The following is a 21,563-nucleotide window of genomic DNA, read 5'->3' on the forward strand; positions in this document are numbered from 1 at the left end:
TTCTGAATAATTTTATATGGTCATAAGTAAAAGAGCTAAATTAATATTCTAAAAAAATATTTTGCATTATTTTTGCAGGTAAGAACAAGATTTCCACCTGAACCAAATGGAATTTTACATATAGGGCATGCAAAAGCTGTTAATATTAATTTTGGATATGCTGAAGCTCATGGTGGTCTCTGTATTTTAAGATATGATGATACAAATCCAGAGAAAGAAGAAGAAAAGTATTTTAATGAAATTCTTGAAATGGTTCGATGGTTAGGTAATTGTTTTTTCCTCTTTCGTTTTTTTCTTCGTTATTAATTTGAAAATTAAAGCTATTCATTTAATTTATACAAAATGAAATATTGTTTGATTTTTCCATTTATTTTTTAAATCATACTTCTAGTTCATTATACATAATTTATATGATCTCAGTTTCATAATTGCATTCTAGATGTATGTTTTATTATAAATTTTACTTTTGATTTTTTTATTGTATGCTGTACCTTTGAGTACATTTTACTCATATATTTCATGGATTAAATAATAGAAAAACCATTTTTTTTTTTAAATTTAGTGCTCATAAACTGAATTTCAGTTAAAAGTACGGAGATTGTATACACAGAATATTCACTCTGATTATGACCCTGTAACTTATTTCTAAACCTTTAAAAGTAGACATATATTTCTAATTAGAAATATGCTTCAAACATATAAAAAATTATAAATAAATTTTTTGTTTTTTCTGACATTAAAAATGCTATTAGTTATATTTTTATATAATCTCCAAGTTCATTTAGTCACATTTTTAAAAACATTTTTGGCATTCTAAAATTTTAAATAAAAAAAAATGAATTCTGTTGCTAAAACTGATCAAGCAGTGAAGATTTGGAATCACTATTTTATATTATTTCTGTGGCTACCTTAAGAAAGATTATTTAAACAATGAACCTTTTCTCAAGATTGTTGTTGATTGGTATAAAATAATAAAATTCTAAGTGTCATAAATTAATCAGATTTTTTTTATTATTAAAGCATGAAAGCTTTTTTTTTTTTTTTTTAAATATTAGGATGCCAGAAATATTTTACTAAATATGACTTATAAAACTCAGGAATTGTATGAAAATTCAAATTTTGTAAATTTGAAATCAGTTTATTTGTTACTAACAGCAACTTAAATTATAATTCTATATGTCTCAAAGAATTTTTCTAGTTGCTACTATATGCCTATCTCTAATGAATTCGAAATTAGCTATTGGGTTTTGATTAGAGTAACATATACTTGTTTTAACTTCTGTTATTAAAAATGAGTTTAATTTTATACTGAAAACTTATATCGGATCTTTTGGTAAAGTTATAAAGTAATTCTTTTGAGTTTTCAAGATTTTTAATTTTAAAAAATCATTTATTATCTAAGAAGTAACTACATACCAAATTTAGTATTTCTTTGTTCAGTGGTTTGCCCTGCAGAACATTTTGAAAATTTTTTATAATTTATAGAGAGTATCCAAATCTAAATATTGCTCTAAATCTTTCAATCAAAACTCTAGAAACTCAGAATTCTGAATGCTTCTATTCTATCTTTTGCTTTCTTACATGCAAAGTATAGAGAAAATATTGTAATTATCAACAGATTTGAACTCGAGATTTTGATGAATCTCCATGTTTTAGAACTATCTGAGTTTAAAAAAATACATTTTTTGGAAAATGTCTGTTTGTGACAAAATTAAATAAAAATAGCTTTAAGCTAGATGGATGGAATTTGGAATACCGTTTTTACACCAAATTTGTAGGTTACGATCAGATTTTGAACAAATCCATTCAGAGTAAGACTGTCTGTCCAGCTGTACAAATATGAGTTGCCATAACTACAAAACAAAGATAGCTAAATGGATAAAATTCATTACACGAATTTATATCTGTATTGGTAACATCAGTCCAATTTTGAGCCAAATCCTACAACTGGTTGAAAATTTATCTGTCTGTATTTTCAAAAACATATAATTGCGATAACTAAAAAAATGCAGCGACTTAAATATATGAAATTTATTACATGATTTTGTGAATACAAATGTGTTAAAACTTTTGTTTCAATCAGTTGGGAAAAACACATTTATAACACAAATTCGATTTTCAGATACTATGCCAGGTATCAATCACAAAAAAGGCCACGATAGATCTATTAAAAATGCTAAACTCATGCCAAAGGTTTATATTTTGTAATTATTATATGCCAATGCCATGTAAAACGTTCTGTGAGATAACACCTTTATTAGAAGGCATGCAAAAAAGTTTTGGGGAGACAGCTCCAGTTGATTTATAAACTGAGCACTCATTTTTATAATCTTTTTACACAAGCAATGTAGTTGTGTACATTATTGATTTTACATATTATTGATTATTTATATTCAGTCTCTAGAATGAAAAAAATATTTTAATCATTAGAACATTTCCGGAATTCAATTTGTGATTACTCAAATTTTGTATAGAATTATATTCTATCTAAAGCACATTATTTCTTTGTATATAATTGATAGATTGCAAATTTGGATAATGAAATTTCAGTGATAATAGGATGTTTTTTTTTAATGTTCTTTCCTTGAGTGATTTTATTCTTTTAATATATTTCAAAATCACTTTTTGTAGTGTTCTTATATATTGATCTCTTTCTATATATTTTTTTATATATAGAAAGAGATCAATATATATTAATATCATCAATCAATATATTACTCTTATATAATAATATATAGAGTAATATATAATCAAGATCAATATATTACTCTTTATATAAATTTTATTTATATAAAGAGTAAAAGTAGGCTTTATATTTTTAAATCCTTAAAAATTCTCTTAAAAGTTGTTTAATTGTTTGATTTGTATCTATATAAAATAGGCAACTACTTCTGTTTTTTTTCTTCACTTCCTACAAAGTTTACACTATATACAGTATATGCATGCAGTATATATGGTATATATCTTTGATATATACTGTGCATATATTGCCTTATTCCTTTACTTTATCTTTACCTTTGATATTCCTTTATCTTTTATTTTTATATTGTTCTCACTTGAAATTGTGTTATGAATGAGAATTGCTATAATTTTGTTTTTCTACTGAGTTTTGTGACAAATTGTTTCTTTAATATAGGGTATGAACCAGCAATGATATCACATTCTTCCGATTACTTTGACCAGTTATATGAGTATGCTTGCACTTTGATTAAAAAAGACTTGGCTTATGTTTGTCACCAAAAGCAAGAAGAACTTAAAGGCTTCAATCCCCCTCCATCTCCTTGGAGAAATCGTCCTGTGGAAGAAAGTCTTCAGTTATTTCAGGTACATACTTCCATTTATTCTATGTATGTACATAATTTAGATAAAGTTGCAAACAAAATTAAGTGTTAATTGAATTTATGCTGTCTGGCATAACAAATATTCTATAAACTATATATTATTGTAATTTTATATATATTGACTATATTTTATTGTAAATATTCTACTAAATCTTAAATGTTTGACAATAAATTTCTAACATATCTGGCTAATTTCTCATAAGTCATAACCTTATTTCATTGTGTTGTCAGCAAAGTTTAAATGATTCTAACTCAATATAAATAAGCAAAATTTTAAAAAAATCTATAGGTGAATGAATTACTTAATTAGAATTATAATATTTTTCAATATTGCAAAAAAACCCAAAACTTTCAAAATATTGAGAATGCATGAACTAAACATAATCTCTATATCTCGAAATAAAGAGAAAAAGAAGAATGCAGATATCATGAATCGTGTAATATTGTTAGCAAGTATACCATTTCTTCCTGACAATAAATGGTAAGTAATGATAAATCTTAATTTATATCAGTACATGAGTTCAAAAATATGTATTTCAGAACTAGTAATTTCCCACATTAAACAAAATCTCTATATTTTGTGTCCTTTGGTAAACTTCAAGATAAATTCTTTCTCTCAATCATTGACAACTTTTGTGATATAATCGTGAGAGTTTTGTAGTTTTAGGTCTTTTGCTGTGCAATGATACATATTGGAATCATTCATATTTAAAATCTTTTTTTTTAATATAATTTTGGATCATTTGATGTTGTGTTAGTAAAGTAATATGTTTATTACATTTTTTAAAATTTAAAATCGATAAGTTCGTTAGAGATTTATTAAAAATTCCAAGTCCCAAATTAATTTTTCGGTTACTTTTTTGTATTACTGAGTTAAAAAAAATGTATGTAGAGAGCTTTTCTTATCAAGTTACAAGGCAAACTTTTATGACATGAAAGAAAAATAAATTAAAATCAAATGTTATGTGTTAGCATCCTTAAAAGTTTGTTACATCTTGTTTGTTTCATTTTCTGCAATAAATAAATAAAACTTGTCCCTTATGTCTGGTTGACTCTTGGGATAAGACCTTTTTTATAGTAATTGATCACAAAATATTTCTTTCAAACTGAGTGATAACCAACACCCACTTTAAATTAATTTTTCATTTATCATCAATTATTCAATATTTTTAAAGATTTATTTTCAATATTTTTCAAATTATGACCTATTTATTTTATTATAATTAATTTTTTTTTGGGGGGGGGAGAGCTTATAAAAATCATTTTCACATAGAAACATTGTTTTTATAACATAGGTTTTTTTCTCTCTCCTTCTATAAGCATTTTTGTATTGCACTTTTTCACTCTTTTTCTATAAGCTTTAAAAACATAACTAAAATCTGCATTCTGTATCTATACTCTTAAAAAAAGAAAATTAACACTATACCATCTGGTGGCACCATGTTGGTGTTATTTCAAAATTGTTGGGCAAATGTCAATGACACCACATTGGTGCCACATGAATTTGTAAATTTTATTTTAATATTTATTATTATTATTTTTATTATGAGAATTATTTTTTTGCTAATTATTTATTTTATGAAAATCAAAATATGATATCCCCAAAACTTGAAAAACCGCCAAGGACAGAAGGAATTCTTTTGTTCGTGTGTTAAACAAAAGAATTCCAATCAAACACGCAGATGGCATGGTGTTAATAATAGGAAAAATTCAGCCCTGCAATAAAATTTTTTTCATTATGAAAAGGAGTGAACACACTCTTTAACTAGTAAAAAGATTTAGTGCTCAGTATTTTACTCTTTTCTGTATTTCTTCTGAAGATTAAAAGTATTTAAAAGAAAAGAAAATGGGATTTGATTGTTGATGACATCAAATATTACATGCAAAATTAAAGTGATTGTTTCTTAAATTGGTGCTAACAGTGGCCAAAAAGCACCATGAAAAATTGTTGCCAAATTATAAAAATATACTTGTATACATATGCAAAAATATAGATCAAGTCACATGCTGCCAATTGAAACTACCAAATTAGCAAAATTTTTTCTTACTGTTTTGGCTGCCGTTACAACCGACAAGTACCATTAAATTTGTACCCTAAAAAAAAAAGTTGTGCAAGATTGAAGCTCTGTAGCACCTATGCGCAATCTACTGCACCAACACTTACAAAATTATGCATTCATTTTATAAGTATTTGTAATTAAGTTGCTTCCCTTCTAAATGAATAGAAGTAATGATTAAAAATTATGATATAATGATTAAAAGTAATTATTAATAAATATATTGTTAGGGAAATATATTTTCCTTTGGAAATGTTGATTACTGGAAAGATTTGGTTAGTTCTATTGTAAACTTATATAATTTAATATTTTTGTAGGATATGAAAAATGGTAAAATAGGTGAAGGAGAGGCAACATTACGCATGAAAGTAACATTGGAAGAAGGTAAACAAGATCCTGTTGCATATCGTATTAAATTTTTACCTCATCATAGGACAGGAAATAAATGGTTTGTTGAGTTATACTTTTTTTTTTTAATTTTCTGTAATTTTAAATTGTGTTGAACAGATAAAGAGAACCTTCTATTTTCAGGTGCATATATCCTACTTATGACTTTACTCATTGCCTTTGTGATTCTATTGAAAACATCACACATTCTTTGTGTACAAAAGAATTCCAGTCTAGGTAATTAAATTAGCTTTATTTTTAAGTTTGTTTCTGTTTTTAATTTTTTTTTGTGGTGATGTTCAAACATGAGTAATATAAAATTTAAAGGCAGGTATACTAGTCTATCATAGGTGAATTTTTTTGTATAGTGACTAAAAGAAGTTTTAACACTTACAATGGCACAGATTATTTTTTCTGGAAAAGTTAATAACGAAATTAAATCTATATATTTTTATGATTTATATATGCTTCTACTTTTAGGTATATTATACTTTTTTAATCTGATATCAGAATTGATCTTTTTTTTTTAATCTAATATATAAATTTATGGTTAAGAGATTTTTTTGAAATTCATTATTTTTTAATCATGTTTTAATCATTAATCATTAATCATATCAGGGTAATTATAAAATAAACTCTCTCATAAGTGAAAATATCAACAAAGAGAAAACATTTTTTTGTTCTTATTTTTAAGAATTCATACGAGATGTTTAGAATACATTTAGCTAAAAGAATTACTCATTGCATTTATTTCTTAAATTCTGAATTTAAGAAATACATGATGAAATTTCCTTTTAATATCAGTGTAAGAATGGATACAGTTCAAACTCATTACTTATAAGTATTCTTACTTTTTTATTGATAAGTTAATTGAATATCTTGATTTTTGGAAATTAAAATTTATTCTTTTATTATTTATATATTTCGTAATTTGACACTATAATTATTTTTTTAATTTATAAAACAAATAAAAATAACTTATTTCATGAATTAACAACATATTCTTTTGATTCCAGACGATCTTCATACTACTGGCTATGTAATGCTTTGGACATTTATTGCCCGGTCCAGTGGGAATATGGACGTTTAAATATGAATTATACTGTGATATCAAAGCGTAAAATCCTTAAATTGATATCTGAAGGAATTATAAGGTTATTATTGTATTTTCGATTTCTTTATTTAGAACATGAATTTATGAATGAACTATCAGTATATATATATATATAATATACATACAGACATACTTAGGGATTGCAATACTGGACCAAAATGTCAATACCGGTATTCTGTATTTTTTAGATCTTAATACCGGGATACCAGTTTTAATACCAGTGTTAGAAATTTACGAAAAAGAAAGAAAACATGGGTATTTCTGCGTTTTATTTGCCAATTTTATAAGAGAGTGTAAATATCACAAAAAATAATATGGAACTTATAAACTATAACAGTATATAAAGAATCACAAAAAAGTAAAGGAACAACTTATTTATTTAAATCACAAAAAAAGTGTAAATATCACTATTCAGTCTGTGGTACTATTACAAATTTTTGAAATGTGATCTAAAAAAACATGATGCATCAATTGTACTGTCATTAAAGCTGAAAAGTAATTTTGTGTAAAAATTACCAGCTGTCGAAAACGCTCTTTTGGCATCTACGCTAGTTGGTGATACTGTTAGCAATATGCGATATACTTTTTCCAAGTATTTACCTCTAAATCCCTCATCTTCAAATAAATCGATTCCTCGTCGGATGGTTTTGGATATAGCTGATTTCTGTACTGTATTTTAGTTCATTGATTTTTTTTATTTTTATTTATTGCTAATTCTAATTTTTGTTCAAGAGACAATTCCTTTTCACTGTCGATATTAGTGTCATCATAATCTTCGATAACTGAACCGAATTCTTCTGAATGTGGATAGGTTTGTGGGTAAAAAATTGTAAGAAAATTTACTCTAAACTTAATCAGATTTGAATTGATTATTTTCTTTTCTTCTTTTTCATTTTCATTTTTAAAATCATTATAATTATGTAAATACCATAAGACATTTTCTATTTCGATATGCCTTTCTTCTGTGCAATTTTTCAATGTAATATATAATTCTTCAGATAGTGATGTGTGCTGTTCTTTCACGATTGCAACATGAAATTTATTGTTGCATTAGCTGTTAATAAATTAAAATCTCTCCGACATAATGCCTCTATAGTCAGTTTTATTGGAAGTAGAGCTGATATAGTTCTGGATATTAAGTCGAATTCACTGTCTGAAAAATTAATTTGCAGGTTTAAGTCGATTATTGCTTTTTGGATTGGATTTCTAAATTTCAAAAACCGTTCCATCATTAGGAGTAAACTGTTACAACGTGTCTTAGAATCTATTATTAACATATATTCTGTTTTATTTTCAGTTAGTATATATTTTTGTAATATGGCATTTTTTGTAGGGGAAAGTTTAAATATCTTAACAATTTTTCGAACTTTATAAATTATGGGAAGCAATTTTTGATGGGGCAATATCAACTTCCACAATTACATTGTCATTATCTTCATTGTCAATATCACTTTCACTCTCTTCAATGTCGGAATCCGAAGTTTCTATATCCACAATATTTGAATTCTTCTGTTCTTTATTTTTTTGGTATAATACATCTATTACTCCTAATTGAATTCCATGAGCATAGCACAATAGCTGATTTGCACGAATCAACTTTCCAAATTTTTTTCATAACTGTTGCTTCATTAGTCGTTATGGATACAATATCTTCTTTCAGGGATAATCCATGTTTCGCTAATTTAGATTTAAGCAATTAATTAGCCAATTAATTTCGCCCGTTAGCGAGACATAAAAACAAAAACGTATACTATTTTGCTATGTTGGCGATCCCTGAACATATAGTGGAGACAATTTAAAAAATTTCCAGTAAATACCGAAAAACCGGTATTTAAACTTGTGAATACCGGTATTACGAAATTGTAAAATGGCTCAAAATACCGGTATTCGGTATCCCGGGTATACCGGTATTGCAATCCCTATACATACATAAAGGGTGCTGCAAAAAAAAAAAAAAAAAAAAAAAAACGGATAAAGTTATTACAACATAGAATAGAAGTTAATTAATTTCATTTTAGTTTTTGTTCATTTCATTTTGCCTACCACTTCAATTATAACATAATGTATCTTTAGTTTACATATAGTTTTTTGCATTTTTACGGAGTCGAGCAAAAGATCTGCAATTTTAGGATTGTTTAAGCAAGGAAAACGATTCGTTCGTTTGCTTAATGTGCCTCGACAAACAGTGTTTGATGTAATCTGTCGTTTCAAAGAGCTTGGCAGTGATGGTCCACGTCCAGGAAGTGCAGGAAAACGTATGGTGAACACTTCCAATAATCGTAAGGCCATCATAAAGCGAGTTCAATGAAATACGTGGGTTTCCCTGAGAAAGATCATTCGTAAAATGGGAATAAGTGACCGATTAAGGCGGCGAATGGCATAAACAGAGCTTAGACTGAACCTTACAAGTTCCAAAAAGTTCAGCTTCTGACTGAAGAAAACAAACTCGTGCGGCTCCAAAGACGCTGAAAACTTTTGAAACGGGCAAAACTGGCAGCACTGGGAGAGATTTCTTTTTACTATTGAGAAGCTCTTTACCATGCAACAAGCTTATAATTTCCAGAATTATAGGGCCTGGTCTGTAGACGCTCCAAGCACCTCAGAAATTGTTGAACATCGCCAACATCCAAATAGGTCATGGTCTGGGACGGAATTTGCGCAAGCGACAAAACATTTCTGGTTTTTGGTGATGACGACGTTAAAATAAATAAAAAAATGTACCAAGCGGGACATTCTAGAAGCTGTTGTATTTCCGCGGGCTAAATCGCACTTCGGCAATGTAAAGTGGGAGTTTCAACAATACTCCACACCAGCTCACAAGGTTAAAAAGACAGAAGAGTGGTGCAAGGCGCATTTTCCGAACCTGATATCATCTGGAGAATGGGCACAATATTCACCGAATCTCAGTCCCATGCTTACAGTGTATGGTCCATTTTGGAGTCTAGGGCTTACACTAAACAACATAAAAGTGTGAACTCTCTAAATCAATAGCTTTGGCAGGAATGAGGTAGATTAAAGGTAGAAGACTTGCTGCCCCTTGCTGAAAATTTCAATGAGAGTTTGTATCGCTGCAAAAGGTGGCCACTTTGAATCAAATTAAGTTTATTTATTTGTAGAAATCTGCTCTTATTATTATTCATTATATTTTGTTAATTTATTTATTTTTAATCAAGCTATATTAAAAATTGCTTGTCCTGATTTTTCTGCCAAGCCCTGTATATAATAAATTTTTAATTTATTGTAATGAATAATTTATTTTTAAAAGAAATAATTCTTTATTCTGTCAACATCTTCATGCATATTTTTTTCAATTCTACAAAATTTATTTTTTCAATAAATTTAAAGGAATAGAATGATTTTTTAGGTATAAATTCATTTTTAAGATATAGCCACTAAGAGTGATTGATAATACACACTGTCAGGTATAAGATATCAATTTTTTGATTCAATTGATAATTTTTTCAACTTTATTTGGTGATTTTATATCAATCTGATACAACTTTTAGATCGATATAGTCTTAATATTCAGCATCCTGCATTAGTAATAGTATAGGCTTGTGTGATTGATTTTAGCTACAGATATTTTATCCCTAGTTATAATTGCCCTTTACCCTTTGGCATCATATTCATATCAGTTCTCAGTCTGAGTTAGGGTTTGCTGATAATTTATAAATCAAGGTATAATAGAGTGATACTTGTATCAACATGGTACAAAGTGCCAAGGTAATACTTGTATCAACATATAATAAAATATTAGATAACATAAAATATCAGACACATTTCTAATTTGTCTTTTTGCCTGTGATACTACACACATATTATATTAACTGACAGTTCACATATATTATTTCTTACCATTACCTGGAATATAAGTATTTTTTACATATTAATATTTTCTTGCAATATGTATTAAGATATTGATGAAATTTTCGATGAACAAATAAATGTATTTTGTCTTTGACAGTTTATTTTTATTCAAAAAAATAAGTGATTCAAACAACAGAATTATTATTAATAAATTAATTGAAAGTAAATAAATACTAAGCATTGAATCTGAACAGAAATTTCAAAATATAATGTTTTAAAAAAGTACTAAAACTATGGTGGTTTGTTGTGGTTTTCTAAGGAACTGCCCAGTTTTAAATACACTTTTTAATCTTCACAAACACAGCTACAGTACAAAATTCACAAACACTTATTACTACAGACACACATAGAAAATTAGGTTAAAGAACAGTATGGTGGAGGGATTCCACGGTTTCCAGCTGAAAGTATTCGGCGTTAGCGCAAAGGTTGCGCATGGGGAAAAGTCGATCTCAGTCGAACCATTCAACTGGTTGTCTTTTGCAAAACGCCTGAAAGGAGCGCTCTATGCTCAAGGGGAAATAGAGGTGCTACAAAACTAAAATATGTATATTTTGTACTAAAAAGAAAATCTTTATATCTTTAAAAATATAAATTTTTTCTTAATAAATATATTACAAAATACTAGCAAAGAGAACTCTTTTATCTTAAACTCTTAGTATCAGTCTTTTTTATTAAATTCCTTACTTTTAAAAAAACAAAGTGCAAAAATAAAATTAATTTAATTTCATAATTATGTAATTAAATTCCAAATTATATAATTAGCAATATGGACAAAGGTATTTGTCTTTAAATCTAATATCTGTTAGCAAATAGAGTTTTAATACTTATTGACAGCAAAAGAATCAGTTGTCAGGTGTATCAAATAAAAAAAAATTATTGGGTGTAATGGAACATTTAACTTAAGATACTAATACTAATCTGTGCACATATGAAAATCAGTACAAACCAAGTACTCAGTTTTATTCTAACAAGGAAAGAATTGCCTACTGGTTGTATCAATATTCAAAAGTACACAATCATGGGTTACAACTGAGTAATAGTCTGTATCTGCTAAAGCACGACTAGGTATCAATTCAATCTTAATAGCCACTCAAATTGAAATTCTCCCTTCCCCCTTATTTTTATTGAAAATATCCTTTTCATACTAATTTTAATTACTAGAGGCCTTTCTTTGACATGTTTTTTAAAAATTTATTCTGATATTCATTTGTTCCATAGGGATTGGGACGATCCAAGGCTTTTTACTCTAACTGCTTTACGACGAAGGGGTGTACCGGCTGAAGCCATACAAAAATTTTGTGTTGAGGTATGTTTATTTTTAAGATAACAGAATTTACTTCTTTCGGCATCACATTAAAAAATTTTCATGGTGTAGTAATCAAATGTTGAAATCAATTTTTGCAAATTGATTTTTTCTGTATGTGCCTTTGTATAATTATTTGATTTTGATTGATTTTAAATGCCCTTCTTTTTGATAATTTCATTATTGCATATCATTTATCTAGATGCATTAAATTTGTAGTAAAAATTTGTTGTTGTAATATGGTTAATAGAATGATTAAAAGAATATTTTCATAAAATATTATTTTAATGTTTATAATAAAGCATTTTTTTCATTTATCCTATAATTAATTTTTATTGAATCTTTTATTGCCAGTTATTTGGGAAGCTATTAAATTACATTACTCTTTTCAGCTTGGAGTTACTGGAGCACAGTCTATTGTTGATCCCCAAATGTTGGAGGCCCATGTGAGAGATGTCCTCAATAATACTGCACCAAGGTTAGAATTTATATATGCATATATATTATAATGGATCTTATACAGTATAGACGGTATAAAGGTGTCCCAAAATTAATGCAAAATTTGAATTTGCCACCATTTATGCAATAAAATGCTCACAACCCTTTTTGAAAAAAAAAAAAAAAAAAAAAAAACATTTGACACCTAATTATTTAGGATTAGTAAAAATAAAGCATTATAGTTAGAATAACATGTTTTCATTGTTGAAAAACATATAAAAAATAATGAAAGTTTGATGGCCACACTACAAAAATTAGAGAATTGGCCCCCTGGATCGTGTGATTTAACACCACTGGGTTTCTTTTTATGGGGTTATTTGAAGTCAAAGGTCTATGCATAGAAGTAAACAAGTGTGTGTTAATTGAAGGAGGAAATTCAACAGTGCATCAATGAAATTCAGTCACATTTATGCAAAATGGTCATAGAAAATTTTGACAAAAGAGTGCATATGTGCCAGTAAAGCCATGGAGGCCATTTGCCCTATGTTTTATTCCACACATAACGCTATCCTGTGTATTTTACAATTCAATAAAAATATAACAATTAAAAAAAAACTTTTTTTTATTTAATTCAAATTCTATCATAAAACGCTCCATTTTTATTAACCCTAACCTTAAACTATCAGCTTTCAAATTGATTTTTTAAATAGGATTGCCAACACTTAACTGCATGAATGGTAGCAAATTCAAATGTTGCATTAATTTTGGGACATCCTTTATATATATATATATATATATATATATATGTATGTAATGATATTTTAATTCTAATTTCAATTTAATTAATTTCCAAGATTTTATCTTAATTTAGCCCATTGTAACTTAATTCTAAAATAATCTCTTATTTCGTGATCCAGTTCCACTTTCTGTACTTAATTCAAGAGAAGCTGTGTAAATTTGCTGAATCAGCTAAAAACTTCACATTCCCACGCTCCGGGAGAAGGAACAGAAAAATGTCCAGTAAGCACTTTCTTTTTAAAACGTCCCTGTGTTTCCCCTGCCTTGTCGGCGCGTGTAACGAAAATCCCTATCGAAATCTCATTATATATTAGCACTATAAAGAAATATTTTCCCTATCAAAATCTTAGGTTATATAAGACCAGGGATAAAATGTTCAAGTGCTGTTTCCTCATTTCTGTGTCGTGTGTTGCTCATCGCTTCTGCTGTAAATAATGCGTGCTTCTCCAAGATGAAATAAAATAACGTCACGAAATCGAAAGTTTCTTCACTGTCTTCAAAACTGCATTCTGCTTCACATAAAATAATGCTTTATATATATATATATATATATATATATATATATATATAGTAAACAAAAATATAAGCATTATGAAATTAAAACCTATTTCTGAAACAATCTAAAATTAAAATTAGTTCGGAATCGAAACTAAAAATTATTTCAGAATCAAACTAAAAATTAAAAAATGTAAAAAATACACCATTATATTTAGAGAGCGCATATGCAGCTACTACTAAAACACAGATGAATCTAGACTAAATAGTAATAAATACCAAGTTAAAAAGAAAAATAGAATCAAAATTAAACCAAAGGATTCAAACAAAGGATTTTTTTCTGTGAGGGGTCTGACTTTTGTCCAACAATATTGACCCCTCGTGACCCGAAAATCCTCTGAAATTGTGGCCTTGGAGATAAACCATTTTTTACAGAAATAAAATAATAAATTACAATCTCCAATTTAAGTGAAAATTATAATAACATAATACAAACTATAAAAGAACATTCACAACCAATTATTGAAACAAAAAGGAAAGAACATAACAGTAGCAGGTAAAACCTCTACAAAAAAAGGCTCACATCACTGTCTATTCTTGCTTCCCGCATCATTTACTGCCCCTGCACTAAGGGGGCTAGTCATTCAAAATAACGCTAAGTCATTCAAAATAATAAATATTTGGAGGGTCTCAGCACTATCTATTGAGTTAGTTGACATGTAATCGAAAGTCTATTTTTAGTTGTGCTAAAAGATTAGTAAGAAGCCAAGCTTTCTCTTAATAAAACTTCTATATTGCAATAGTTTCTGGGAAATTCATTAGTCGTTACGTTTTTAATCAGATTATTTGCTGCTTCAATATAAGAAATTTTGTTATTACAAACTCGTTTCTTCCTATTAAATTGTGATAAAATTGAATTTTTGAAAATTTTAGAGTTTAGAATAGCATGGTAATTACTAAGCTTAATTATTTTAAAGTTGAATTCATCCCTTTTATCGTAGATACCAACTAATTCTTTACCATTAGAAATTTCAATTTTTAAATCCAGATAGGTAGCTTCAAGTTCATTTTTGTTTGTTTTAGTTAGCACTAAATCTTTTGGATAGCTATTAGTCACAATATTGGTATTATCTAAGTTTATCAAAAGTAAGTCATCAATATACCTCCAACCGTTTATTAAATTATATTTATTTTTTTCTCATAGTAATGTAGGAAAATATTGGCTAAAGCACTTGAGAAAGCTGCTCCCATTGGATGCCTTTACTTGTTTATAAAAATTAATTCCATTAAAAAGGTAATTTTGGGTAATATTAAAATTACATAATTCTAACCAGTTATTTTTAGTAATAACACCTTCATTTAAATATTCGTCACATATAAAAATACAAACATTTATTAATTTTTCATGAGGCAGATTAGCGTATAAAGTTTCGAAATCATAAGTATTAAGCATATTAATATTGTTATCTTTAAGAAAATCCAAAATTTCTTTGTTACTATTAATTATAAAGTTATCTTCCTCTTTGATTTTGTCCAGGATAATTTTTAAGTATTTAAGTAAATGTTTTCCCATATAGTAATTATAACTGCCAGTGCTACAAGTCAAGTCATGAATCTGAATTTGATTGTTTTTTTTAATGAAATTTAACTGTTGGGAACAAATAAGGATAGTTTAGAGAGCAAGTCTTAATTTTGGTTTTTTTGCAAAAGCTAGCATTTTTTTATTAGTTTAATCCTTTAATTCTTTTTTCCCCATGTGCTTTAAAATATAAGTTGCATTAGAGTTATATTCATTAATTAATAGTTCTTAAAAATAATATTTACAAATTAAGCAGAACTTATTTGCCGATTTATCTGTTACTATAATAACAAATTTTTCTTTTAAATTTTTTATTTCTTTTTTTAATGTTTTGCTAAAATAAATCCCTTGTTCTTTAGATCTGTCAATATCTGTATTCATTTTTGTTTTAATTTCTTCTAAAATTCTCACTTTCCATTCTCCGAAACCTCCTACAGGTCAATGGTATTTTCTAGATAATTTAGCAATAAAAATATCCAAACCTTTTCCAATAGAAATTAAGATTTTATTATTGTTTATTTTTTCTCTAAATTTAGTACCTCTTTCCATTTCTCTCTTAAAGAACTGGATTCAATAATTTTTAAATTTCCTGTAATAATATGACCTTTATCCACATCTATAACTATAGTTAGAATCTACAGTTACAATAAAATAGTTACAAACTGTTTTATTTATTTCATCTAAATTTTTGCTATAGCAATTATAATTACAAATTTGTTTCCTTAAAGTTGATGTATAACTAAACACTATTGAAACAGTTGCTTTATCCGTTAAAGGAAAAATATATATTATCGTTATGCACAATTTTAGGTAATTTTAGCTTTTCGAAGTTAATATCAAAAACTTTTATCACACAGAATTCTTTATTTAAATTATTTTAATTAATAAATTATTTTTTCCAATATTAAGCTCACATTTAATTAGATCAAGAATTATGCATTTAATGTATGAATTTTTAAAATTTAAATCTTCAAATTTATTATTTATTAACCATTTAGTTTTATTATTTCTAAGACCAAAAATATATTTCCTAATTTTATGAATGTTTTCACTACTGTGTTCCAGATTACAATAATTCTGAAATTCCTGAAATATAATTTGCAAATTGCTATCTTTACCTTTACCTCTCTTAAATCTTTTACTATAGTTTTCTTTATTTAGAAAATCTTTAAAAATATTAAATTTGTAATAAATGCAGTTATTGTTTAAATCTCCGTAACCTTCCCCATTTAATTTACTATTAAGTCCATAAGGAAATAGAGTTTATATATATATATATATATATATATATATATATATATATATATATATATATATATATATATATATATATATATATATACACACACACACACACTAGCTAGGACATGCATTCAAATGAATTTGTTCAGCATTTCTCCAGTATGGCTTTTTTATTAAAATTTCAAACTCCCCCCCCTTCCCCTCAAATTTTCACTTCAAGATATATTTAAATTTTTTGTAAATCAAATTTTTCACTTCTTTTCTATACTGAAAGTTCAACAATAACTGAAAATGAGGGAAAAAGAATAAAAATTAGAAAATGAATCAACAAACAAAAGAAATGAAGATTGGAATGATCAGAAATTACCTTTTTCTCTTCTTGAATTTAGATTAGCTAGACTGCAGTGAGAAGCTACTCAGCTGGGTATGCTGATATATTTTTTCGCTCTTAACATAATCTTCATCTTTGTTTTCTGAGTATTTCGCTCCAATTCTCTGACTGAATGTTTGTGAATTTTGTTTTTGATTCTTATTGTCTTGACAAGAACATGTCTGTTTTATCAAATTAAATATTTACTTTCTTTAAATGAAACTCTTAAATAAAAAGCTGAATAGTTAATTTGCTAAAATGTTATTAAGATGAAAATTCTTATGAGCAATTTATTATTATTAATTAATATATGTAAGCAGTGATAAATATTTCAGTTCATTTTTGGACTAGCAGTATCAATCTGACTAATTGAAGACAAAAATGTGTGGGTAGTAGGAGACAGATACTTTTGTTACATTATCACTTTAATATCCATATAACTTCTTACTGACAAATCAACAAGGGATTTATATCATATACTGGTCATTTAAAATGTTTGTAATGCAAGAAACTTCAAATGAGGATTTGAAATTAAAACTTTTTAACCATTTATGGGCAGAGTAGCTTTTTTTTTTAAAATTGTAGTGTCTTAATATATATATATATATATATATATATTGCAGTACTGCTAATTTCAGGCCTAACAAGCCACCACTGCATTCCTTTAAATTTTGACTAGGCCTTTTGCTTGTCAGATGTTATTTTCTTTAAATTGTAGGCTTCACTCATCATATATACACAAAAAGTAAATGTTGTACACTTGTTCTGGGACAAATTAAAAAAAAATGTTGAAGATTTTTGTTCAAGGTTTAATGTATATATAATAATTATGGAGCTTCTTTTATATTGAAACTATGTTTTGTTTAATCTTTTTCAATTTTTTTTCTTATTCTTATTTCTTGTTTTTTTAAAATTTTATTTTATTTTTTTCTTCTTATTATTTCTTGTTCCTTATTCATGATCAATGCCTTGTTCGAAAAGATGTTTTTATTACTCCAGAAATATTTAAAATTGCTCTATATCTTAAGGAATTAGCACCACATATTGAAAGAATTTGGGCTATGAAAGGCCAGTTTTGTTTTGCAAATCCAATATTCTTGAATTTTTATGATAAGTGATAGAAGAAAACAGTTTGCCTTTTAAAAAAAACAATGTAGATTTTTATATTATAGTTTATCGATACCTTAGCTTACATTGCTAAACTCCTATCTTGATTAAAGTTCCTGATTTTTCTGAAGACTCTTTTATAATTATTAATATAGTTTTATATTATAATCGCTTATCAAGTTGTAAACCAAAATGCAGATGCATTTTGGTAACTTTCTTCGCAGAAGGAATTATTTGGAATCTATCTTTTGTACAATAAACATATCTACATTTTAGGTATGATAAAACATCTGAGTATATGATGATAAAATTATGCTTTATTAGTATTCATTTCATTATAAAATATGATTATTTTATTTCCTACTTCTATTTATATTAATGAAAGTACTGTATTTGTATGTATTATTGTTAAATTTACTTTAGATAAATTTTATTTCTTATGCATTATATCAGATGCATCTACAATACAAAATGACTTTTCCTTTCTTATATATGTTAAATATATTTTGATATTAATATAATAATAATTATTAAAATAATTTTTTTTATAGAACCATGGCTATTGTTGAACCATTGAAAGTTCGAATTAGCTTACCTTGCAAAACCCCTATCGTGATTGATGTTCCTGATTTTCCTGCAGATCCCTCTAGAGGACATCATAAAGTGACATTTTCAGATGTAATTTACATTGATCAGTCGGATTTTAGAGAGGTATGTCTGTTTTTGATTATAATTTTTGAAATTAGTGGAATAATAAAAAGTTAATTGCATTAAAAAACTTATTAAAATTCTGACTGTTATAGATATTTTTTGACACTTTCATTAGTTTAGTGATATATTAGATTCTATGCTGAAAATCTTTGCAGATTCTGCCCAATAACCAATATAAGAGACTGACTATTGGGCAACCTGTTGGACTAAGGCATGCTGGATATGTTATTTCAGTTACCGAAGTTATAAAGGTTTGTGAAATAAAATGCTGTATTATATTTTCTTTTAACTCTGGTTAGAAAAAATGTTAATGTCCGTTAATGATTTGGTAATTTTTTAAAATGAAAACTGTAATTTAAAAAAAAAAAAAAAAAAAAAAAACCCTATTAACTTTGGATCTACAATAACAGCTTATTTAAAATTTCTTAATGATAAATGGCAATTCTATGGAGCTCATCTGAATTGGATCTTTGATTAAAATTTGAGGTGCAATTTCATAAAGCAATGTTTTGATAAATGTTTTAGGATATTAAATCATATTCCTGGGAAATAAATGTTTAAAGCCAGATAATACAAACCAAAAGCATCATATACTTTTGCCAAAATACTAGAAAATCTTCCAAAGTACATTTATATTTCAGAATCTTAAGGAGAAGATTAAAAATTATTTAAGAAAAATAACAGAGAAAACAATTTAACATATGAAAGAATTTGGCAGTACCTGCAAATAATCACTTCATTTTTTTAAATCTTATTTTGCCATGATATATAAAACGAATTTTTAAATAAAATTATAGGTCAATAAATTGTCAAACTATTATTACATATTGAATAAAATTTATTTTATTAGTTCCTAATCCTTTGCTGTGATCAGAGGGTACCAGTTAAATTAGCAGCATTTAACTTCCTTAATGGCCTTACTCCTCCCAGTGACAGGGAAACTTCCTATGAGAGAATTGTATCATAACTGACATGTACAAAACCGAGATTGAACCTCAATTTCCTATCTTCCACTTTGACAGTGATAATTGTAAAGATTGACCCAGATAATAATGTGAGATAAGGGTAGCTCAATTGTGGTTGTTATTGCTTCGTTGGCGCTTTTTGTTAAAGAATGGCAACCATGCGCTGACTTAGTTTCAGCAATAAAATGTATTGTAACCCTGCTGACATGGGATCAGTTTTCAAAACAGTTTCGTACTGAGTCGTTGCGGGGTCGGTGAACCTCGATGAAGTAAAAAGTTGGCTTTCGAATTGTCGTTTGATTTTAAATAAGATTACAATCCACTTATTAAAAAATTGAAATGAACCAGTTTAAACTTATGGTAAATTTGTACCAGTGGTTATCATCTCCTAATCAACATATAAAGTGAATTTTTAAATAAAATTATTACAAGTTGTTAAATTGCAAACTATTATAACTTATTAATTAGTGTAATTTATTTTATTACTAATGAGAAGGTTGCAGTTAAATTAGTTAGATTTGGCTTCCCTAATGGGATTAGCAACGCTTAAATCAAGTTACTCCTTCCAATGGCAGAGAAACTTCCTATAGGAAAACTGTATCATAACTGACATGCAGGAAACTGAGACTGAACCTCAATTTTTTGTCTTCCACTTTGACAGGGACAGTTGTATGGATTGACCAAGATGATAATGTGGGATAAGGGTAGTTCACTTGTGATTATCATCTCCTAATCAAAAGTATTATACTGATTTACAATCATTTTATCTTGCAAAAACCTGTATTTAAGGCCAAAAATTTTGATTTTTTTTGTTTTGAAATTTTGAATGAATGTTGTGCAAATTAAACAGTAATATTTTATGAACTTTCTATTGACTTTCCCGTTTATTTAATTTGTATGAAGAAATTTTTTTTGGTATGAATTCAATGCACATTTATATAAATTTTACGAAATGCCAACTTGTTTTTGTTACTACCAATCTATTTGCTTGAAAAACTGAAATTTCTGAAGTGTAATTTGTTATAAAGCCTATTAATTATATTTAGTTTTAAAATACTTCCACTTATATTCAGGATGGAAATAATCAAATAATTGAGGTCCAAACTATTGGCACACCTGTTGCTGTAAGCAAAAGACCAAAAGCTTTCATTCATTGGGTTTCAGAACCTGTTACTTGTGAAGTCCGACTGTATGAACGATTGTAAGTATTTATATTATTTACATTGATATATCATTGCTCAGTTTTAAATGAAAAAATTTGCTTTTTTTGTTGAGAAAACTGTCTGGAATTTTAAGAAGTATTCGTATCATTAATTAAAGATTCAAAAGTTTTAATGTAGCATGAAATATATTTTATTTACAAGAACTCAATATTTCAAGATTCTTTATTTATCTTTAATAATTATTAATAAGTTTGAAGTAGTTAATCCATAAGAGGTAAAGAATTTTTTCCTTGAATAAAACAATTATGGAGATGTTACTATTTTGCTTCTATTATATTTTATTCATAGTTATTGTTACCTTTAATATAAGAAATCTGTAAAAATGCATATGTTAAATTACCAAATATACTAAAAATATATACGAATTAGATGATGCACAGATTAATTATATTTTCAAGCTACATATAAAAAGTATATATTAAATATTTTATCTAAGTATCCATTTAGTGATAAATACTATTCGGGTAAGATGTCTTGGAAAGGTTTTGTATAAAAAGTCACAGATTAAAGTGAAATAAAAAATATACATTTAGAAAAGAAAAGAGAGAGAAAAAGAGTAGTTCCCC

General features: G+C 27.0%; 1 protein-coding gene across 1 annotated transcript in view; it reads left to right on the forward strand.

Moving 5' to 3' along the window:
* Window positions 1-21,563, forward strand: part of LOC129969185 (probable glutamine--tRNA ligase) — a 32,546-nt gene that overhangs the window by 8,113 nt on the left and 2,870 nt on the right. Inside the window, exons 7-16 of the mRNA XM_056083625.1 lie at window positions 79-265; window positions 3,137-3,324; window positions 5,716-5,846; window positions 5,930-6,022; window positions 6,802-6,939; window positions 11,985-12,072; window positions 12,462-12,547; window positions 18,650-18,809; window positions 18,965-19,060; window positions 20,848-20,975. Coding sequence (XP_055939600.1) covers window positions 79-265; window positions 3,137-3,324; window positions 5,716-5,846; window positions 5,930-6,022; window positions 6,802-6,939; window positions 11,985-12,072; window positions 12,462-12,547; window positions 18,650-18,809; window positions 18,965-19,060; window positions 20,848-20,975 — 1,295 coding nt within the window. The remainder of the gene's footprint in view (window positions 1-78; window positions 266-3,136; window positions 3,325-5,715; window positions 5,847-5,929; window positions 6,023-6,801; window positions 6,940-11,984; window positions 12,073-12,461; window positions 12,548-18,649; window positions 18,810-18,964; window positions 19,061-20,847; window positions 20,976-21,563) is intronic.

Source organism: Argiope bruennichi, chromosome 5, assembly GCF_947563725.1.
Source record: "Argiope bruennichi chromosome 5, qqArgBrue1.1, whole genome shotgun sequence".
Classification (NCBI taxonomy): Eukaryota; Metazoa; Arthropoda; class Arachnida; order Araneae; family Araneidae; genus Argiope; species Argiope bruennichi.